At 41.3% G+C, this 24,311-nt stretch overlaps 1 protein-coding gene across 2 annotated transcripts in view; it reads left to right on the top strand.

The window, feature by feature from the left end:
- The window catches only part of CLIC4 (chloride intracellular channel 4), a 55,506-nt gene that overhangs the window by 17,410 nt on the left and 13,785 nt on the right, over positions 1-24,311 (top strand). For both annotated transcript variants that reach the window (XM_020803240.3, XM_020803242.3), the window contains exons 2-3: positions 14,300-14,409; positions 23,581-23,706. In XM_020803240.3, the coding sequence (XP_020658899.3) occupies positions 14,300-14,409; positions 23,581-23,706 (236 nt within the window). The remainder of the gene's footprint in view (positions 1-14,299; positions 14,410-23,580; positions 23,707-24,311) is intronic.

The raw sequence follows: 24,311 nt of genomic DNA, 5'->3' as shown, positions 1-24,311 counted from the left end.
TTGCTCTGGGTGCATATGGAGGAAAGCTGCATGGAGGAGGCCGGGTCATCCACGCTGATGCAGCCGCACACCTTAGAGAGAACCCTGGCCATCTGTGTCAGTGATTCTGCTTTGTCAGTCCTCAAAACAACCATTCTTTGACATTTGTCTTCTCCTTTATCTAAGAGAGAATCTGATATGCAGTAACATTCGGGTAATTTGTGGGATGACTGAAATTCTGTCCAAAACTTGAGAAAAAGCTTGAATATCTTGAAGTGCAACTCACAGGTTGCAAATCTGGTTTCACGGATTTCTCCTTCACTCACACCTAATATTTTCATTTTTCATTTCTGGAAAACATCCAATTCTACTTGAGCTATCAACTTCCTGGAACAAAAAAGATGAAGATATTTTTGTTTGCCCTATTCCAGTCTCACTAGAGAGGGAACAGCTGCAGGCAGCTTCCGTTTTTCCTGTGGCAGAAAGAACGATGTGTTGGGTTCACTACCACTTGCTGTGGATCAGGACTCCAAAAGAAAGGGAAATACATTTGGGACGTTAGGCAAAGGGAAATACATTGGGCCTCTCTTGCAAGGGTGGTTATTATTTCATTTTTTAAAAAAATCTTAGAAACATTGAGAGATACTGGTGCAAACAGAATATTTGGATACAATATACAGTATTGAAATGAATTGAATAGACTCGGGGTTTCATTAACTTTAAAAATGCTTTTAGCTACAATATTTTTTAATAAAAGGTTTGCAGTATGTATTGGTAGAGACATTAATTTGTTTACTTGTGTAGGTTTCCTGAAGCTGAATTTTCCTGGTGACCCTATCTCGATGTGGGGGCGCTCACCACCCTGGTCCATGCGCTCGTAATCTCAAGATTAGACCACTGTAACGCGCTCTACGTGGGGCTACCTTTGAGGCTGACGCGGAAACTCCAAGTGGTGCAGAATGCGGCGGCCAGACTCCTAAGTGGAGCTCGAAGATACCATCACATTTCTCCTATTCTGGCCGCGCTGCATTGGCTGCCCATTCGGTTCCGCGTTGACTTCAAAGTTCTGACGCTTACGTTTAAAGCCCTAAACGGTTTAGGGCCTCGATACTTGGCGGAACGCTTACTCCCACCCAGTTCTACCCGTGTCACCCGAGCGAGTCAGGAGGTGAGGCTGAGGATCCTGACGCCGAGGGAGGCCCGGAAGGAAAAGACAAGAAACCGGGCCTTCTTGGCGGTGGCTCCTCGCCTCTGGAACAACTTACCTCCTGACATTCGCGCAGCTCCCTCGCTGGGTATTTTCAAGAAACAACTGAAAACATGGATGTTTAGGCAGGCCTTCCCCCTTTCTACCTAACACTTTCTTTTTCTGTTATAATATATCCCGTTTCTCGCCATCTTTGGGAAAATTTTTTTTTTATTCTATCTTAATTTATGTAAATTATTATTTGTGATGTGGTTTGTTATATGTTTCTTTTTTAAATGCATGTTGTAAGCTGCCTAGAGTGGTCACAATTGACTAGATAGGCGGGGTATAAATGAAATAAATAAATAAATAAAATAAATAAATATTCCAATACTTTGTTGTAGTAACTCTTGTAGGGATCTTGTATTTTCTTTTCGGGACAGTGCCTGCATGTTAAATGTGTCTTCATTTTTGTTGCATGGTTGAAATACTCCTGCCTACGATATTGATACTGTACTTAGCAACTGTTTTTCTTCCTACAGTGTCTTCAATGTAGTGATGGCGTATGCAAGTTATCTTGTGTTTTGGCATTATGACTTGCCTCAAATTAACCACAAGCACAGATGAGGAACACTTATAATCTTCTCAGCAGAGAAGAAATGAGTTGCTTTTCTGAAGAAAGGAAACAGTAATCACGTTCTTTGTTTCAATCTCACTTTTGCTTCAGTTCATTGTTGAGCAATGTTAACAATAGAAGACAAATACACTGAGTATGAATTTAGTCCCGATCCAGACAGAAGCCAACTGCATTGTGCACAGAAAGAGGTTGTAATAATGTTAATTTTCAGTCCCATCATGAGCCACTGAGCACTGGTATTTGCCAGTGTTTCTGTCTTTAGAAAAGTTGTTCCCAACCTTGCGTAACCCTGGTGTTCCTGGACTGCAGTTCCCAGAGGCCTTCCCCACCAGCTGTGCTGGTCAGGGTTTCTGGGAGTTGCAGTCCAAGAACACCTGGGCTAACCAAAATTGGAAACCACTGGCTTAGAAGAATAATTTATCGAAGTTAACCTATATTTAGCCTATCTAGTATGATTGACTTTGATATGCCAGACCAGACAACTTTGGATACACATACTGTATACTGTATATGGTGTGGAATAATCCACAGAAAAATATTATTTTTGTCACCAGCAGAGGTCCCATTGTGTTTGGATGACGTGTCAACTTGGTTATTCCTATTGGGAAACCTGAAAGTAGTAAGCATTGGCAACAAAGAAGGATCCATTGGGATGGAGTAATAAGTGATGATGACTTATCTGAAACCAAATATGACTTATGCAGCTGGTCTTTTTGTAAGAATTTAGGACTTGCTATACGAATGGCTTCAGTACCTTCAAAACCTCATTGAGAAGCAGGTCTTATGAAGTGTTGTATGAGCCCGGGTTCCTATTAAATCTGCCATCTGGTAGTCGATCCATAACTTTGCACTCAAACTGTTCTTGATTTCAGTATAATTTAAGGTATTTACAGTTCCACTTATTTGTTTCAGTTCCATCTGAACTAAACAAAGCCAGTTTAAAGTCTTTTCTCTTTACACAGTGACAAACTTTTATCCAGAACCAGTTTTTGACATTCTAAATCAAAGTTCCAAATAGGTCTTGTAACTCAACAGTAATCAAAAACAGAAAGTAACACTGTATAGCCAATTATTTTTATAAGAGTCATGAGATGGAAGGTTGATTGCATTTAAATAAGCTTTTGAAACTGTATTTCAGTAGGTTTTTACAGCCCCATTTCCTAAGAATAAAGCAAATATTGCTTTGAAATATACACTTAGAAATGTCATGTGGGGGCAGTACAATAGAGTTGAGAACATTCTTACACTATGGGGTGTTTTGTGATTTCAGGTGCATTAAATCGCTTCTTAGGCAAACAGAACTATAATAAATCAGTGAACATACCTTCTGCCTAAATTTTTTTTGTTCCTACATGCATAGATGGAGGTGTAGGGAACACATAATAAAGCAAAACCTGCTGAGATAATGGAGTTCTGTTTCTGCATTTCAAGTCAAGTTTTCTGCGGGCTGAATTCGTTTTTGCATATAGGTACCTTTGTCATTACCCAACATGCTCTTTTTAAAACCAGGAAATCACCTGCAGAGTGGTGATGATGAAAGAGGTTCCTGCTGTTTCCTCATAGCTGATTTTTCCCACCATGCCAGAATGATGCAGCCTTTTGAGACCTTGGATTCATGTTTCTTCAGTGGAAGCAGGATTTTCTTTTCAAAGCCATCTATATAGCCGTGTCTCTGGGCATGTAGCATCCACTCTGTTCCTGACAGAGTGATTTATTCAATGAAGATCTTTTCTATTTTATAGTCTCAGTATATTAGGTTATTGCATGTTCATATCAGATCCTGTTAGTATTGTGAATTCTCATTTCACAGTTAGAATCTAATGATGATGAATAGTGAATAGTAACTGTGCAGTAAAATGGAAGTTCAAACTTGGCAGGCTATAATTCTGACATTTCCCCATATATCGACAAGCTGTTTTTTCATAAGGGCTTCAACCTCTGGTTTAATCATCACCTTTGGTTTTTTGCATGCTATAGTCAAGATCTTTTGGAGTTTCAGCAATATTGACATCATCTGTCATTTATTGTTATAGGGTCATACGATACCTGATTAAAACAACTGTCTTTAACTGACTAAAATCAGCTCTGAAATTGGTGGTCCTTCCAGGTTGCTGACTGATGTGGCCCATGCTCCTTCGGAAACCTAGGTCACTTTGTAAGGCATTGCAGTGACTAGAATGCATGCAAGGGAAAGCTGTGCATAAAAGAGAATCCATTATAGGACCTACTTTGTAGTAACAATGATTAAAAAAAATACTAACTACTCTTTCCTATTCCTTTTGCATTCTTGAATTTTTTTTCTAGGCCAGGTACATTACGAGTGGATTTTGATGTGATCTTGAGTAACCATTGGTACCCTGCTATTGTCTCCCCAGTAAATAAAGTACATTGAAAATAAAATTGCTCACGTCTCACAATTTTAAGTTTTACATTTGTTGTGGTATAGTTTGAGGGCAGCTCTAGTGTACAGAAAAAGTGCTTTGAGAGAGCCATCTGTTTACTTGTGCTCTGCCCATGTAGCACACATGTGGCAGAGAAAAGCTGGGTGTATGCATGGAGTAATTAATACTATTTTACAAGAGGGAGTGGTCCCCAGCTTTAAAATGTAATCCATTTGTAAAGAAATCCTCCTTGAACTTTGGAAGTTGTTGGCATGCCACCAGCCTTCTCTTGAAGGGCACAGTGCTCGGTAACCATCAAATTCCAGACATACCTGGATGAAACAGATTAAAATGCATGTACTTTGTATTTAGTCTGTCGTTCGGAACTGGACTGACCTGGGTTGATGCCAGGAGGAGGCCAAGGGAAGGTTGGTCCTGTGAGTTTGTTTGTTTCTCTCACCCCTGGTGGTAGTAGTTCATTCCTTGATAACAAGTAGGTAGATTGTCGAAGTACTTTTGGCTGTCTTTGGCCCTGCAAAGCCCTTTTGGCGTAGAATTGAGCAGCTAGGCTGACTGCAGGAACTGCCCCCATCTTCAGAGTCGAAATAGTTCTACTGTCTTCTGAGGTTTGTGGCAGAACTCAAGTCTTCTGGTTTTGATCCACAAAGCTCTATGTGGCTTGGAGATCAGGGTGCTTGAAGAACCACGTTTCTCATGAATTGGACAAGTACGGGTCTGTCTTCTACCCAATGCTATATAATGTTCTTGCTGCCCCAAAGAAGTGGTGGAAGTAAGTTACTCTGCTTAAGATTTAACTGGCCTGTGAGATGAAACATTCCAAATTTCTTCCCACACGAAACAAGCAGTTTCCGGTTACGGACTTCTAGGAAAAGGAAAAGGATTCAGAAGCTCTCCTTTCCTATCTAGATCACAACCTCCGACACTGTTTTGTAGACAAACAGTGGAAAGGAATGGAGATTACATACACCTTGCTTGGCCTTTAAGTGATGTACAATTGACATGGCTTTGAGTGATGTATTACCTTTTAAAAAATCTCTTACCTTTGCTGAAGACTGTACTTTGAGTGATGACTCTTAAATTTTGCCTAACAGAATTATTGTTCTGAGCTCCACTAATCCTTGGTTTAATACCTTTTATCCCTTATACGATTTGCTTTCTTCTATATAAAAACAAAACTATACAAGTATGAATTGGACTCCATTAATTTTTTTTTATTAGAGTGAATGCAGCAGTTGATATTGTTGGCAGTGCTTCTTGTTTGCCACAAGTGTTGTGGGAGGTTGTTTAAATAGCCCTTTGGGTAATAGGATGCTAAGCGCACTAATGCACTCTTGAGAACCATGTGTATATTTGCCCAGGGTTTCATGAGAACGTTTTCCAAGTTTTGTGTTTACAGCTGCTTTACTTCAGCTACTGTGATCGTACAGGAACATTTCAGCAATTGCAGTGTTTGAGATAAACAATGGAAACCAAATATTTCCCTGGTAAATCATATTTGGATTGTGATGTGCTAATTCCTGAGGATTTAAAAAAAGGAATTTTCTCCGTCTTGTCTCATTTTTGGAATGTGTGGCATTGGAAATAATTCACAGAGACGTTCACATCGGAGGGTGTTGTTTTTTTCCTCCACTAGTATTAGAACTGGACAGCTGATGTTGCCCTTCATTTCCTTTTGACCTTCGTTGCATGTGTTCTCTTTAATACTTGTATTAAGTTCTAATTACTCGTTAAAAAAGAAAGTGTATGTCAAAGCTTTCAAAACTTAATTCTGCTTTACCAGTTGCTAATCTGGTTTAGGAAACCGCAAAGAAGAAATAAAGCTATTGAATCCTCTTGATTAAGTTCGCAGCATGAAAACAAACTGCCAGAAACCGTTCACAAAGTCGTTGACTGACTCCTTTGTTGACGGGTCTGTTCTCCCTACCCCATGATGCTATTGCAAGCCTATGGTCTCTGACATAGAAGTCCGAAAAAGGAACAGAAGGATCAGTAGCCTGTGTGAACACTTGTAGGTCTCACTTGTAACAGTGCGGCTTGTTGGAGCGAGGGCTACCTGAACTCACATCAGTTGAAAGTACTGTACCTTTATTGATTTAAGTGCTTGGCTCCTCTTGAAAAAAATCCATAGCCTCTTCAGAACTATGACGTAGTATGGACAATGTCTTGTAGTGTACGTAGGGTTTGCAGAGAGGTCTTAAAATATGGAAGTATTGCCTCTTTTACTTAATGATGTTAACTTGACTGCCTTTAATCACAAATCATGGGGACCTGGAAGGAGCCTCCCTGATCAAGGCACCCTTTGGGCCATGCCCACACCCTTTGGGGCGATCTTTCCATTCCAGAAGTGGAGTGGGTTACGTCAGACAGGAATAAAAGAAGGCACAGATCAGCCTGTTATTTGAAGGGTAAGCCTTAAGCCTCCTAAAGTCTTCCCAGTTCACTACACGTGGCATGCAGCACTTCAAAAACACGTTCTACCCATTTAATAAAGTGCCGTGGTGCTACCATTTTAATTATAGTTCTCTCTGTGTGTGTGTGTGTGTGTGTGTGTGTGTGATCTCAGTGAAGTGGATGAGTCAAATTACGAAGTTCAAGAATTTAAACATTTCATTTAGGCAACTGTTTCTGATCCTTCATTGTAGTTGGAAACATAAAAATGCTTCTACACCTTTAACTCATTTAGGTAGCGAAATTCTAGTTTTACCCATCATTTTCATATTTGCTTCACATTTTAGCTGCAATTGGTCCAAAATTGAAGTCTATATTAATAGAATATGGGGTCATTGTATCTCCAGAAATATACCTTACGTTTTTGATGTATTGGTTCTCTTCCAGTTGGGTTGGTAAGAACCCAGATTTCTTCATTTGCATCATTTACCATCTCTTTTCTGTACTTTCTGTACTTAGATGTCCATGAAAAACTGCATGTAGACTTAAATAGTTAATGCCATCTTAAGTAGCATAAAGTGTAATAAGTGAGAGACTATCAAAAGGGGAGGCCAAAATGGCAGCTATGAATGCAGGACTACAATTTACCACATATTTTGGTTAATGTAAGGCTACATTTATTTAGCTTTCTCCCCATCCTTCAAAAGCGTCTGATGGCATGTTTTTATCAGCAGTCAATGCTTTAGAAAAATACTTGTATAAGGTAGAAAAATCAGCGCTTTTTTCTTTTTTCATTTTGCTGAGAATAGTGTTGAGAAACAGGTGGCTTGCTTCAGGCCAATGAGTTTCACAGACAAGCAGGGATTTTGAATTCATCTGTTGCATCCAAATCAATATTTGTTCCAGTGTGTTCATTTTTTTTTTTTTAAAAAGTAGAAGTCTACACATGCTACTCACCCTAAAACGGAACACATTTGCTGGTTCACACTTTTATCTGGAGGTGAAAATTGCCAATGATTTTCCATATTGATTATTGTATAAGGCAAAAGTGTTTTTGTTGCTGTAATATCAAGACGCCTCCGCTTTCTGCCTAGAGGATTTACCACCTAAGGCCTTTTCCAGGCTGAGCATTTGTTTCTGCAAAAACAAGATCTACGCTGATAATTTCAGTACTATCCTTCCACCCATCTGATGCACGTCCTTTCCTGGTGTCTTCAGACTTTTTTTCCCAGGCTTTGTTTGTTTGTTCTGGAATTGCTTTCCCCCTCCACTTTTGTTGCAAAACTTGGAGGGGGAAAGCAGCTTTTTGCAAAGAAAGTGGAGGGGAAAGCAGGAATCAAAGCGCTTTGATTCCTGACTTCCTCCCTTTTTGCCTCCCCCCTCCACTTTTTTGCAATGAAATAAATTTTGGGTTAGAAAAGGGGTGTGTGTGTCTTATACATGGGGGCGTCTTATACACAGAAAATAGGGTTAGTTTTTGGAGTACAACTGCTCAGATCTCATGCTTTACTGATTTGTGTATTTCACCAGGTGTAACTGAAAAGAAGAAAATTATCCCTCCATATATTAGGTGCCACATTTGGTAACCAATGTTGATGAAGTTGTAGGCCAAAAACATCTGGAGGGCCCCGGATTGGGGGAGGCTGAAGTAGGGCAGTCAGCGGTGAGAGTGTCATCACAGAAAAGGAGCTGGTCCCAGTCACTGTTTGTCGTGCTTGATGGGTATGAATAATGATGAACAAGGCTTCAGATGCTGAACAGAGAATGCAGGAATGAACAACTTCAGAGGTCACTAGGATGTCCTTTAAAAAGGTTGCCCACTATATAGAAGCCATGTTTATATCAAAGGTTAATACGGTGTGTTTTGATCGTTCAGTGTTTTCAAAAGAAGGGGTGACAAGCTTTTTGAGAGCATATGCTCAAATTGGTATAATCTTTAAAAGATTTTCTAGTGTGCCCATGGTAATTTTGAATCAAAGGGTAGTTACTGAATGCCACATACCAACAACATTTTTTTGCATGCTGCCTTCAGTCCTTGGGTATCCTCTTCTGCCTAATGGATGACACTGAAACCCATCTCAGTTTCATTCTGGTGGTGTGGGAGCTGTTGAAACTGCTTCCTGAGATCTACCAGCTTATGTTGCATTGATAACACATAGATGCTCTGTCTCTGTATTGCCCCGTGGGATGAGACATTGATTAAAGCATGGAAGCAGCACACCCAACATTTGAAAAACTGTTTCCTGGATATCAAGGCTTCTTAAGACACTCTCCAGGGAATCGAATGCTAGGAAGACTTAAATGTACTCTGGTGCTTACAGAGTAGGTAAGAAGCCGAGTGCAACTTTACATCTCTACAGATGGTGCTTGAACGCAGTCCGTTGTATAGCAGAATCCTTTTAGAAGTTAGTGCAGAACAAAAGCCTGGTTATGAGGATTTTACTTTTGAATGTGGCCAGTAGTGTGTATAGAAAATGACAAACCAATGCAGCCTATTCATATATTCAGGTGAATGGGGTCGGGTCTTGGAAAAGTTGCCTTTGGGGACCCCTAACTCACATTTCCATGGTGGTTCTGGGAGTTACAACAATCCAAGGACACGACTCTCTAAACCACTGGTTCTTAACCTTGGGTTACTCAGGAGTTTTGGACTGCAACTCCCAGAAGCCTTCACCACCAACTGTGCTGGCTGGGGTTTCTGGGAGTTGCAATTCAAAAACATCTGAGTAACGAAGGTTAAGAACCACTGCTCTAAACTAAGTACAATAAAGTTGTATTAATTCTGCTTCCTTGGGATCTTTGTTGTTGTTATTAATCCAGTGGAAGTATTTAACTGCTGGTGGTATACTGGAATTTCTCAGGAAAGAAAGCATGTCATCTATTATGATATATTTGGATGATTATTTTGCCCCATCCAGAATATTCAAGAAAGATATTGAAGTTCTGTACTTAGACTTCATATTTCATTTTCAGGGCTTGGCACTAGTTATGCTTTAGATTGGAAGCAAGGTGGAGGAAAGTTTCCCATCTGCTTTATGCTGTTCCAAAACTATTTTGAAATGTGCCCATTTAGATTTTAGGATTCCTGAGATTCTTCTGAATGCTTCCCATCTGCAAACAGTTAGTATTCAAACCACTTTTTCTTAAAGTAGGAAAACTAGTGATAAAGAATCAGCATGCTATAATGGTTAGTATACCAGATGAGGGTCAGAAAGGTCAGGCACATACGGTATCTTCACAGCATGAAACTTACCAGGTAACATTGGGCCAATGGCTGCCTCAGCCTGACAATCTACCAAAAGCTTATGCCTACTAAAACTTACTAGTTGGTGCAGGAAGGCTCTCTCTGCCTTGTAGGATTGTTGTAAAGATAAAATGAGAATGTGGAAAACTGAAAAACACTCAGGCCCCTTGGAGGAAAGGTGAGCTTTAACTTACTGCTGCATATGAGTGCAGCAATGAATCCTGTCCTGGCACAGTAAATTAACATTCTATACGGCAATTCTAAAAATAGGAGCAGCCCAAACAAGAAATTACAACTTTTAAATTGAGCTTCAGATCAGCAGATTTGACACAGTTGTAGCCGACAGTTTGCACTTGCAAATTGGGAAAGTTTGGGCAAAAGAGTTTGAGTTACAGTTTTTTTTTAAAAAGTAGAACTGTTCTCCTGTGTTTAGAAATAGATGACCCTGAATGACTCCAGATATCAAAAATATCACATAAATTGAAAATAGCAAACTTGCTTTTCTTGAAAGAGAATGGTTGGTCCCACCCACTTTTTTTTTTGGATAGAATCCAGGCTACAGGGGCTGAAATATTAATCATTCAAAAAGGCCTATATCTGTGAACATTCTCAGTTATCCAGATGTGGTTATCTAGATGTTTAGTCATCGCGACTGGACTTCATTGTTGTTAGTTTGAAACATTTTGCTATTCATCCAAGTAGCTTCTTCAGTCTGAAGAGAGTTGGTAGGAGATCCTGATATATCAAAATGGCCTTTCAAATGGGGAAAACAACTACTTTGTTATAAGACTGAGCAAATGTACTAGCGGGAACGTTGTTAAATGAAATATTGTATACCTTGGTTGTTGTGGGTTTTCCGGGCTGTTTGGCCATGTTGTTAAGGTTTTTCTTCCTAACGTTTTGCCAGTCTCTGTGGCTGGCATCTTCAGAGCACAGGAGTCAGAACTCTGCTCTGTTGCAGTTTGTTGAATAGTTGAGTATAACTGTGGGATCAGCTTTAGTCCTTTTCAGGAGATTGGGTGATAATGGTGATCAGCGTGTTTTTGTTGTGGGTGGATAAGGGGGAGAGATGATCTGTCACTGTGATTGATGAGTGTCGTTAGCTGGTCTTTTGTGTGCAGTGATCACCGGTCCTTGTGGCTGGGTAGGGTTCGTTGACCTTTTGCAGGCTATATTTTTCAGTGCTGGGAGCCAGGCTTTGTTTTTAAACTTTCTTCTTTTTTGTTGAAGCTCTGCTGGTGTTTGTGGATTTCAGTGGCTTCCATGTGCAGTCTAACATAGTGATTGCTGGTGTTGTCCAGTACTTCTGTCTTCTGAAATAGAATTTCATGTCCAGCTTGTTCCAGGGCGTGTTCAGCTACTGCCGATTTTTCCGGTTGTTTTAGTCTGCAGTGTCTCTCATGTTCTTTGATTCTGGTGTGGATGCTGCGTTTTGCGGTTCCACAACAAATATGCAGAAGGTTATTTAACTTCTGAAATTGCTGGGTTTTGCTTTGTGGATTGTGTCAGTCTTGATGTTAGCATAGCTTTGGTGCCTATATTCTGTCATTCCACCCATCTTCTCACTATACAATTGCCTGATAATCAAAAAAGAAAAGAAAGAAAGAAAACCTTCTAAGGTAATTATGTACCATCAAGTCTCATCTGACGTATGATGACTATATGAGTTAATGACTTCCCATAGGACCAATCATTAACGACTCTGTGCAGATCTTGCAAACCAACAGCACCTCATGTTTGGTTGTTCTCTTTTCCTACTGCGTCCCCTCCTTCCTATCACAGTTGTCTTTTCTAGTAAGTTCTGCTCAGGTCTTGCAAACTTAACAGCTGTGGATTCCTTTGAGTCAACCCATCTCATGTTAGATCTCCTTCTTTTTTTTACTGCCCCTCCCTTTCCCCAGGAATACTATCTTTTTTTTGGTCATCTGTATATTCTCATATGTGCATTTCTGTTACTTGTTCCTGTTCTAATGAGAGTTTAGACTTTACATCATTGAGCACCCACTTATTTGCCTTTCCGGCGGTCTGTCATATCTGTAAGGCTCACCTCCAACACCTCTTTTCAAATGAGTCAATTTCTCCCCCTTCTTTCCTCATTGCCCATCTTTTACATAGCATTTTGATGAGGGGCATCTTTTGGGAAACATTCAGGCAACATGTTTGCAGAACAAGGGTTTGGAAATTGTAAGGCCGCTTTCAAATCTGTGAAGTGGGCTTAGCAATATTACCTAAGAGGTCAAAGAGTGTGTATGTTTCAGATTTTGCTTGCCACTTCATTTTCCAGTCTCAGCAGACAAGTAGATATACTGCAGTTTGCTCTTTATAATAAAGCTTTTGCCAGCTAATTATGTATTCAAGTTGCTTAATGTGGATTTAATAAACTCTGCTTTTCCTCAGGGAGGAGTAATAGCCTTTTTTGTTTTTGATCAGGAAGGACATGGTACCTCTGGAAATTCTGCATTTCTTGGTAGAGCAGTAGTAATTTTCGTGTTAGTTTCTTGTAAATATCTAAGACAGTTTAGGAGTAAAACAGAAGAGGCGTAATTTGGAGATGAGAATAAGGTTTCCCTGGAATGTCATCTCTGCAGGAAAGACAGTTAGCATCAGCTGGCGGTTCACTAGACCAGATGTTTTGGATTTCGGTTCACAGAATCCCTGCGGATTTCACCAGGCTGGTTTAGACTTCTGGAAGTTGAAACACCTGGAGTATCACAAGCTAAGAACCAGTGTGCTAGACAGTAGCTTAAAAGCTTCTCTTTGCTTAAGCTGGGATACTGCATTTGGCATCCTGTACCTATCTCTTTAGGATAGGTTTTCGATCCCTTCTAAGTAGATGTCTGGAAATAATTTCCTGAGGTTGATGGAAGACTTTGTGTCCTTTTTCTTACTGTGGCTTGAGTCATTTTCTCAAGAGGGCGAGGCCTTCCTCCTCAATATATTATGTGGACATATATGGTCGGAACAGCTTATTCATTGATTCCTGTCTTCATAGTAGTCTGAACTAAGTTAGCTTCATGGTTTTACAAGATATGGTTGTGTGTCGTTGTATGTAGAAAAAAGAGGGCTTTGGTTATATTCTTGCGTCCCTCCCAGCCCTTTGGTTTTGTGAACTAAAAATCTCAGGGTGTTCTTTTGGCACAACTGTGGTTGCTTTCCAGCCACTCCCCACCTTTGCTCAGTGTCTTGGAAAAACCTTTACATTCCTGTAAGTCTCAATTTTGATTTCTCACCTCGTGGCTGCTTGCCTGCGTAAGCAATAAAACCTCCCTGTTTAAAGTTGTAAAGCACCATGTATAAAGAAAGGCATTTAGGGCTGGATCCTTGTGCAGAAATGTGCGCCTGCAGTTGCAGAGTGCTTTGGTGGGTTTTCCTCTGCTCCTGTAATTGATGCATGGCTGGGTGCGCAAAGAACGTTCTCCTAGAGTAGGAAGGGGGGAACTGCTGTATGGTTGTAGTCTAAAGTGGATTCTGCCAAAAAGTTGGCTTCAGATACGTAAGCCTTTGAAGATCTCAATCTAAAAATATGCCTTCAGACATGGGAGGCAGGGAGCTCTTCACACGAGGGTCAGTTTGATTGGAATATGACATTTCTCCTGCTTAGAGTCTTTAGCTGTCATGTTTCTGGTGTTAATAATTATAAACTGAGCAGCCTTCAGTGCAGCTTGTCTCACTCCTCCCCTCTCTGGAGGCAAAGTAGGGTTGCTCATCAGACGATCCATACACCGCCGTTTTCTGCATTCTCAGGGGCAGGGAGCAAAGCCACCCCATTTGTGGATGACTTTGCAACCTGGCTCTGACCTCATGGATCTGATGTTCCATAGGCCTGCTTCTGGATTTATGTAGAAAATGATTTCCTACTGACTCCTCTGTGGCTCATTCTGGTAAGCGATTTGATTAAACTGCTTGTTGAGCCAAACGATGGTCTAGCTCTCTTGAGTAACAGACTCAAAGGCAAGGAGGAATCCCTTTTATATTTTTTAATGCGTTAGCTTTCCAGTTACGTATCTTGGGATACTTTTAAACATGCCACAAATGCCCATGTTACAACCCTTTGAAACCAAAGGGTAATCAGAAATATTGAAAAATATACTACCATCACAAATTACCTTGAAGTGGAGGGCATTTTGGGAGTATCTCCCTTGATGTCTGTAAGTGTAGTAAGTGAGAAGTGGTCCTTGTCTCTTTTTTGCTTCTGATGTCCTGTGGGTTTCTTTATTTTTTGTTGCTCCAACAATGTGTGTGTGTGTGTGTGTGTGTGTGAGAGAGAGAGAGAGAGAGAGATGCTGTAGTAGTTCTGTTAGATGTTATTGGCACCAATGGACATGATATTGATGACCTTAGACAGTGGTCAATGCTGGAAGAGTGCTCTGCCTCTTCAGTAGCTTATACTGGTAATGTTTGAAGACAGATCTTCAAAGTTGTTCAACTTTTGCTAATGGATTTTTCTTTTTCTTTTCAAACAGGCTGGCAGTGATGGTGAAAGCATAGGCAACTGCCCTTTTTCTCAAAGACTCTTCATGATCCTGTGGCTTAAAGGAGTGGTATTTAGTGTTACAACAGTTGATTTGAAAAGGTAGGAAACACATATTTTCCCTGAACTACTTTGCATCCAGTTATCTATGGTAGATTTCAGCAGAAACCTCTTTCTCAAAGCAAAATGTTAAACTTTGATTCTAGCAGCTGTTGTTGCTATGGACGAGAGATAAATCTTGTGTGACCAATTGCTTTGTTGACATTACATTGGCACTTACATGTTCTACTCTGTCTAGAGTAAATGTTATACATAAGAATTGTAGTGTGACTATTATGCAAAGTATCGCAATTATTCAACAATACCTCAGTTTGAACAGAAAAAGGTATGGATATGGAACATCCGAGCAAACAAGCTGTATGACAAAGAAGGCAAATGAGAATTTTGCTCAAAATACCATGGAGCCGTTGGGCTGCTGCAGAAACACCCAGCACTTTTTGAATGATATGCCTCCAGCTTTTTCTGCTCTGTGAATTTCACTTTTAACATTTTGCTTATTGAGATACATAACAGCTCTCATTTGCCAAAAAGGAGAAGACCTTTTTTCTCCTCCTTCTCTGCCTGGGAGCAGAAGTGTTGTCTGTAAAAACAATAGAGTAATTCAGGATTTTAGCATAGCTCAGATAAGCCAGCAGAATGTTCTCTTCTCCTGCCACATTCATGAGCAAAATGTGGACCATAGACAGAAGATGCGGGTTTCAGCTTTCATGGCCAGAATCCTGTCGGCACAGCTCTGTTCAAATAAGGCTAGTGATGTAATCAGCTCCTGCGTTTTCTCTTTAATTAAAGGTTTCCTGCTTCCTCCCCTCAGGTTTCAAGGTCCCATAAGGGTCTCTTCACTTTACTTTACTTTACTTTACTTTACTTTACTTTACTTTAATTAGATTTATACCCCGCCCCTCTAGACCAGGTCTACTCGGGACGGCTCTTTCAACTTGGGGAAGCCTTTGGGAACCTCAAGGTGCAGTGAGTGGGGATTTTAATGTCCAAAAATCACTGGTGGCAGAGCCTTGCACATGCAGAGCTGTGCCAGTAGGATTCCCACTGTTCTGAACCTAGAAGTTCCATCTTCAGACAATTGATGGTGTTTTTTCATCTTTGTACTCAACTTCCTGGGAGCTAACCAGGTAATGAGCCAGAAGTCAGGCCAATCTAGATGAGATGTAGTTAGAAGGTGACAAGATGTTGTTTCTCCAAAAATGTGGTCCTTTGGAGCAGCTGTGTATCTGCACAAATGAATAACCAAAACAATTAATAACTTATGAAGCTAAGAAAGCATGACAAAGCAAATTGGAGACCATTGGTAATGGCGTGGGTAAAAAAATCTCGTAAATAAAAAAGAAATAAATTCAGTTCTCAAACGAAGCATTTTTCATATAGTCACCCAGTCTCATTAACTGAATTTGATGAAACCTTTATGTGGCATTGTCTTCTCCCACTGAATGTGCATTAAAAAGAACTAATAGAATAACTGCAAAGTATCTTCGAACACGACTGGACAAAAATTGTCAAGGGGAACCTTTACCTTTACCTTTTATCTTCTCATTGCTAAAATAATAGAAACCTCATCTGAAACTAGCCATTTCCAGCCATTTTTCCCTTTTAGGAATTTCTGTGTCTCTTAAGAGTTTTAAGATTGGAAAGCAGTAATTTTGCAGGGATGGTGATAATCCTGTTTCGCTTTCAGACGGAGGGTAAACTCAACTGAGTATCCACTAGAGAAAATTGTTGCATACTCTTATATGACTGTCTTGTTGTGACTCCAGAGTACGATTACCCTACGATATGTAAGGTTACATGACCCCATTCCTCTATGGGGAATGCAAATATATTCTTATTAAATGGGGTGCAAATAGTCATTTGTTGACAGTGTCAATTATTTGAACTCCAAAAAAGTGCTGCTACTATCAGAGCAAATACTGTACCTGTGGGTCCCTGAATAAAACTTTCCCCTGTAAACTTCCATGATATGTATTTTCCTTTGTGCAGTTCTGTTAAATATAGTGCTGTGCTAACAAGAGGCTATTTCCAGTTCAATTCTTTAGTAGCTATGGACACAAGCAAGAAATATGCATGGGCCAAATGGGGACACAGCAGCTCTTCTCCCCCCCCCCCCCCGAGTGCTCATATGTTTTCTGCCTCTCAGTGGACTACAGACAGAGGCTTCATTCTTTTCCCTCTTCAGGAATGCAGCTTGTGTCTGTGTACAGAAATTAGACATCTTTTGTTGGTCGGAGCAGAGCTGAGCTTGTCCAAGAACATGGGGCAAACTTGCAGTATTTTTTAAAAATAGTGTGGGGACCACTGGGGGAAAAAACGGAGCGAATGGCTTTCAAGTGAAATCCCAAGGAAATTTGGGAGTTCCTTAGACGTTCTTCAGTCAGTGGCATCGTCTGAGAAAACTTTAATGATAAAGTAGTCCCGTTTTCCTGTAGCAGGCCGCTTCTGGTGGGTGACTAGAGTGCTTGCTGCATTTGTTGGCCCTCCAGATGTTCTTGGACTTCAACTCCCAGAAATCCTGGCCAGCAGAGGTGGTGGTGAAGGCTTCTGGGAGCTGTAGTCTAAGAACATCTGGAGGGCCAAGTTTGGACAAGCCTGAACTAGACCAAACGAAAGGTCTGTCCAGCATTTTGTTGTACAGTTGCCATCCAGTTTCTCATGGGAAGCCTCTCAAACTCTTGCTTGTGCTTCCCTGGCAACTGATGGTCAGAAGGATACTATCGCTAGTTCATGACAAGAGTATACATCCATCTTCGTTGGTAGCCTCCTCTTCCATGCATTTATCCAGTTTCCTTTTCTGGCAAGGTACATTCATGGCAAAAGGGAAGGCCAGCTGGTCTGGCCAGCCTTCCCCTAGTCTGATAGAGTCCCAATATCAGAATTCTCTCTAAGGTCACAGAGATTCCGGTACAAATGTACAGAGTTTCCTTAGCAGACAGATTGCAGTGGATAGTATGAAGCATTAGAAACGAGGCACCGGGCTGGTCTGATGCATAGACATCTATGTTTCCGTGCATCATTGTGCTGATACACAGCATTGGGAAGCTTGGAAATGAATCCCTCAGCCTGTTGTAGGCAGAGCCCTAACCTTTTGAGGCTGACTCTAAATAGCAAGCTATCACATGATTCCTTCCTGCTGCTGTTTTTGACATCTATCTAACCACCAGAGCTGCGTGTTCCCTGCTTCTTGATGGCTCCGGATATCTGCCATCCTTTTGGGCAGGAGCAAGCAAAGGGCAACCCTGCAATTGTTGTTGGACTCTCGGTTCCCAGCATTCTTCACTCTGAGCTATCTTGGCTGGAGCTGACGAGGGTTGCAGTTCTGAGCATCTTTACCTACCCTTGTTCTAAGACTTCATGGGATGCATCTCCCCCCCCCCCCAGTAAATTAGGAGACAAACAATAAGTGAATGGGCAGGAGGAGAAGAGATGTTGAAGTTCCTCACCATGCTAGTCTAGGTGTTGCTAAAACAGGGTGGATAAAAATCAATGATATTTAAAATAAAATAGTTTTAATCATGCTTTAAATTTAAAAGATTGAATTTTTTAAAATTTAATCAGAAATCTGATTTAAACAACATTAAATCACAATTTAAATCAAGTTGGTTTAAATCAAATCCACCCTGTCTGAGACTGAAAAAAAATTCTTTCTTTCTTTCTTTCTTTCTTTCTTTCTTTCTTTCTTTCTTTCTTTCTTTCTTTCTTTCTTTTTCTTTCCTTCTTTCCTTCTTTCCTTCTTTCCTTCTTTCTTTCTGTCTGTCTGTCTGTCTGTCTGTCTGTCTTTGAGGGCAGTTTTGCACATACATGGAGGAGAGGACAACTCCCTCTAGGTCTGAATTAGGCTAAAGTTAAGCAAAGTCGTTTTGCACCTCTTCTGAACAGAGTCTAAAGGGGTGGCTCCATCAGTAATCGTAATGTTTATACCATCTTGGGCCTTTAAAATATCCCTGGCCAGCCCGACTGTCTGGGCATCTGTCCAGTGAATCTTAAGGAAAAACACACCAAATGACACACACTGTAATGACCCACAGCTAGTGCCACTGTGCTTGTCAGACTGGAAAACAGGGCTGTTCTTTTTACCAGAGAGCATTTATAGGCATTTCCATGGGTCACTGCTGTAATTACTTGGACCAAACCATGTCTGCTTCGGCACCTGAAACCTGGTTATTGTCCTTTTCTTGGTCCTATCTGTCTTAGACTTTCTGAGAACGCAGAAAGATTTTAGAAGTTGAACTCTTCAATTATAATGCCTGAAATCTCAACCCCCCACCCCTGATTGACTGCTTCTGCTGAGAAGCAGTGTGGGGATCTGGATACCATAAATTGGAAAGATTCTGGTTCCAAACTCTGCTTGCTCAGTGGAGATCCTTGGGTAGCTTTAGCTGAATTTGCCTCAGAGGGATGTGGGATTATAATGAGATAACCATAGTCACCACCTCAGATGCTACCCCAAACTGTTTGGAAGAAGGGCAGGATACTTGTTGGCACATTTGATGGCTAGAAGATAGAGGGAGAGGCAGGGTTTTCTTCCAGGGGTAAGCAGGCCCCAGAATTTTCTTTCTGAACCTCAAGGTTCATTAATCAGAACTTCATTTGATAAATATACACTTTGGGTTAAGAATTCTGAGCCCAGGAACTCATGTCAGAATGGAACAGAGCTTGCAGTTCTTCCCCACATAAATCCATTTCTGCTTACTCTGTTTCATTTTAGTGGTACCGTTCAGTGTGTCGAGGGATCCTTTTCTTGTTCCTGCTGTTAGGATCCCCAAAATCCATGCCAGGCTATTGCAGATCACTTAGCAATCTGGCAGTAGATCCAGATCTCCAGTGGTAGTAGCCTTTCTTTAAAGCAGAGGTGGGGATTGTGTGGTCTTTGAATGCCGTTGGACTACGGCTCTCATTGACCCCGACACATATAGCCAGTGGTGAGGGATGATGTGAAGGGCTGTCTAAGAACAGCTGGAAGGCCCCAGGTTTTCTCACCTCTGCTTTTAAGTTCTGCACAGTACATACAACAGAACTCCTTTGCAGTGTGTGTGGAATTTGTTGCACTCATGGGGACAAATCTGTGTAGTGTAGCAGAGGCTTAAGCCACCCACAGGGAATAGGAATAGAGTTTTTTGGGTGCTTGTTAAATGAGAAGTGGATTGTGCTCATGCATTGCATGCTAGTATTTGCAGGCAGGCTGGTACAAATTTTGTAACTTCTTTAGACTAGGTTGTCATTCTGAAATACCACTTCCTGTTTTTGTCCCTCTTCCACAAATGTTATTTACTATTCACTCCCCCCCACACCGCCGCCACTCCCCGATATGTTGTTCATTTTGACCCAAACAACATTCGCTTTATGCAGTTCTCTTGTTGTGCTCTTGTATAATTGGAAGAGGCAGAGTGTCACACACTATCTGTGCTTCTGGTATACACTGAGAGCCGTGGTCCTCTGTTTCTAGAAGGTAGTCCCTTTTACCTTGCCATCTAATTCCTTATACAGTGGTGCCTCACTTAGCGACGTTAATCCATTCCGCAAAAATCGCTGCAGAACGAAAACGTCGCTAAGCGATATTAAAAAGCCCATAGAAACGCATTCAGACACATTTAATGCGTTCTTATGGGCTTAAAAACTAACCTTATGCGAAAATCCTCCATTGCGGCGGCCATTTTCAGTACCTCTAAAGCGAGGCAACACAGCGGGCGGCCATTTTGTTTACCCGGTGGCCATTTTGGAACCGCCGATCAGCTGGCCGAAAATGGGGGCTTTGCAATGATAGCTTCCCTGCGATCATTGCAAAGCGAATTTTCCCCATAGGGAACATCGCAAAGCGATCGCTTTTGCGATCGCAAAAACAGCATTGCAAAGTGATTTCTTCGTTAAACGGAGCGATCGCTATGCGAGGCACCACTGTACTTAGTATTGGAAGACCGTGTTGAAAGTCAATTTAAATTTATAACAGAGACCAATAAAGGTGGGTTTGGGAAAGTGACTATATAGGCCATCCTTTCTTTAACAAAAGGGGGGGGACCCCTCAACAATTGTTGCCTCTAAAAAAATAAATTTACATAATTAAACCTCGGTGTTTCTATCTATAGTAGAAATGTGCACAGTAAGTAATCTAGAGAAAGGAGTGGCTTAAAGGGATGCTAAGGGAGTGAAGTAATATAGCACTATCAAACTCTCTTGTTTATACGAGCAAGGGGAGTTGTTTCAGCAATTAGTGTTAATTTGCCATTTTGAGAGGGAGGGGACACACCAGAGGCCCTTGTCCATTGCTTTCAAAACTTCCCCGCGGCAGTTGATATGAGTTTGGTCTTGCCTGCCTTGAAGAACAGAAAGCAATCTTCACACCTGATCAGTACAGTTTGCCACATATGATTTAAGCTATTTTTCCACTTGAGAGAATCTTCCAACCAATACGAGAAATTGGAGTAGAGCCACTGTAGTAATTTCCTGTAATTATTGTGGGTGTACACAGCAGTGCTTTAATTGAAGCCTAAGCTGCTTAAGGTATGTAACTGACTCACAAATTGCCTCAGCTTTTGGAAAAGGACAAATTAGGGACATTTAAAGGGTATGCTTTCATGCGTAGTCAGGGGCAGGTTTGCAAAACTAAATATTCTGCTTGTGTTTTCTGGCATTCAACAAATACCAGGCAGTAGATTTTTTTTGCCATTATTAAAGGTGGAAGATGTAACCCAGAAGGTCACAAGTCACAGTACCTACATTAAAAGCTCTATTAAAATAGATGGGACCCTATGTAAAAGTTCTTGCTTTCATCATGTATGGTGTCATCATATTGGCCAGTCTAAAACCCTTATACGATAAATTGCAGCCATACTTTATACATCACTACCTATTCACCATTCTCTTCAATAAGCAGTTTGACTATCTGTGGTCTGAAGTGAAACTAACTCAAAATAAAGTAGAAACGTCTCCTTATCCGGGGGATTCCCTAAGCCAGTAAGCATTACAAACTTCTAAACTAGAAATGTTTAAAAAACAATATACTGTATTGTCATTTCGGTACCTGCAGAATGTTATGGGCATAAAGAAGAGCAGCCACTCAACCTTGATGTGTGTAAAGAGAACCTCTGGATTCATGCTAAATGATGCAAAAGACAGACGATCTGTTTGAGGGAGGGTGGTTGGGGAATAAAACAGCTGCCCAATTACAGCTGTTCTAAATTCTTCCATCTGTGTGCTGTTTTCTCTGAACAGCTCTTTTACTCCAGGAGGGGAAAATCTGGTCTAAAAGAGCCATGTTGGTTCTAGATGGTAAAAATTGTACATCTGGAGGGCAACTGTTTGTGGGAAGCTGTTCTATAGGATCACAGGCTGACAGGCTGTGAGTCCTGGAAGGATATCTAGCAGAGGGCAGTTGAGTTGGAGAAACACTGGAGGTGTCAATTTGGGGCTCGGGGCAGAGGAACGTGGTCTCTCTAAACCCCATCATTGTACAGCATTCTGAAGCTGGATATTGTGGGTTGCTTGTCGTGAGCTTCAGCTCACCCTCCCCATGATTATGCCCTCCACAGAGCGATAAATCTCTAGAACTCCCTTGCCAGAGGTGTCAGGTGGCTATCTGATGTATAGCGTCTGGATTGCTTTCCCCCTGCAGGTACAACTGTTACCCCACACTCTCCTGAAATATGATTATATCAAACAAAACCATACTTGCCCAGGCTGGTAACTGCTCCTAATATGTTAATAGCAGCAGCAATAAGAAAGCCACCAGCTGTTTGAGCATAAGAATTATAAATACTTTGAACACACGCACACAGACAGGTATATGCAAAGATACACATGAGTATGCCATAGGTGTGAAGGTTTATGTTGCTGGACTCCAGCTTCCAGAATTCCCCAGGCAGCTAGGCCTTTGAGCTTGGGACATTTAGGCATTGATCATCATAATAGTAATAATAGTTATGTGCCACTTGGATTCTGACTCATGGGAACTCTTTTGGGGCGTTTTGAGACATGAATCACTCAGAAGCGGTTTCCTAGCCCCTCCTGGTGCCACCCTGTGATTGTGCAACTTGTCCAAATCCATTCAAGTAGCAGAGGATTTGGTCATCAACACACATGGGATGGTGATGCCACTTTCTCAGGAGACACAGTGGTGGTTTGAACTTTTAGCTTCGGGCAGTGCACATAAAGGTAAAGGTAAAGGTTCCCCTTGACAATTTTTTTGTCCAGTCGTGTCCGACTCTAGGGGGCGGCTCTCATCCCGCTCTTCAAGCCATAGAGCCAGCGTTTTGTCCAAAGACCATCTTTCCATGGTCACATGGCCAGTGTGATTTACACACGGAACGTTGTTTACCTTCCCACCGAGATGGTACCTATTTATCTACTCACATTTGCATGCTTTCGAACCGCTAGGTTGGCGGCAGCTGGGACAAGCAACGGGCGCTCACTGCGTCGTGTGGATTCGATCTTACGACTGCTTGGTCTTCTGACCCTGCAGCACAGGCTTCTGCAGTTTAGCCCACAGCGCCACCACAGTGCACATACTGTCAGCAAATCTATTCTGCATGGCACATACTTTAGCTCAGTGGCTTAGGCATCTGGTTGCTGAGCCAGAGGTTGGGAGTTTGATTCCCCCCCCCGGGCCTCCTTGACAGAGGCTGGATTCATGATCCATAGGATCCATTCCTGCTCTGTATTTCGATTATGATGATGATGATTAGATGAAGACACAACTATTTTTTGAAAGTAGATAGGAAAAACTAACTCGATTCCAGGAGGCCCAAGCAGCATGTGAGCGATGGAGTGGAATTGATATCCAACAAGAACCAGTATCTGTTCAGAAATGTCTCCTGGATCTTGAGATATTTGTCAAAAGAGAGGTGTAAGGAGTGCTCATGGGCACACCTGCAGAACTCACCCTGCCGATCAAAGCCATGTCTAGCTTTGCAAATCATTTGGAAGTAATACTAAGCCCTAAAAGCGCAAGGCATTGCAGTATTACTTTGGTTCAGCTATTGACTGGGTGTTCTTTAACCCTATCAGCAAAATCCTTGAAGTTGCTTGTGAAGCCACTCTGTACTTCGAATGCTCCGTTCTGCCTCTAAAGTGCATCTGCTTATTTCAAGTTAAATGTTTTCCTGGTCAACATAAGACTTGGCCACCAAAGGTTATAATAGTGCTAACTACAACTCTACACGCGTTTGCAGTGTACTGAATGTTTATAATGTAGGCAAAATTTTGTTTATATCCCAGGAAGCCTGCTGACCTTCAGAACTTGGCTCCAGGGACCCACCCACCCTTCATCACATTTAATAATGAAGTGAAGACCGATGTCAACAAGATTGAAGAGTTTCTTGAAGATGTCCTCTGCCCACCTAAGTAAGTTTTACCATATGTGTGTTTATATCTGGAGGTCATGTGCAGAAGGTTATTTTGCCGATTATTGTCGTGGTTGCTTCTGAGCATTGTGCTGCTAGTAGGGATAGGATTTTTAAATTTACAACACCAGAAATGTCTTGGCTAGAGGATTTTAACTCCCCCCCCCCAAAAAAAAAGCCCACTTAGGTGTTTGATGTAACATAAATGAGAAAAAAAATCCTTCCATCTCTGAGTTCCAAGGATGAGGAACTGGTTGGGTGAAGCTCTATGACCACTGCATAGTATTAGGGTTATTGTAATTTCCTAAGATGCCTTTTATATGGAGCATAATGGAAAGAAATAGTACAATACCCCCATTGCTTTGCACTATATGAAGTCTTTTGGGTGCAGGAGCTAAAGCCCCTGGATTTCTAGCAGGAGCAATTCCAACAGATTTCAGAGAAAATCCCATCCCTATTTGCTAGTCTTCCATGTGGCCATGGCCTCTTTAGATGATGTGTTTTTTTTTAACTAGCTAGTTTATCAGGGCTAAGATATAGGCAGTTAGAAAAGATGAAGTTATAAATTTAAAATTAGAGAAATAAAATAGATAACACTATTTCAGT

The sequence above is a fragment of the Pogona vitticeps genome, chromosome 9, assembly GCF_051106095.1.
Source record: "Pogona vitticeps strain Pit_001003342236 chromosome 9, PviZW2.1, whole genome shotgun sequence".
NCBI classification, from domain to species: Eukaryota; Metazoa; Chordata; class Lepidosauria; order Squamata; family Agamidae; genus Pogona; species Pogona vitticeps.
Note: the sequence above shows the minus strand (reverse complement) of the source record. Positions and strands in the feature narration are given on the sequence as shown.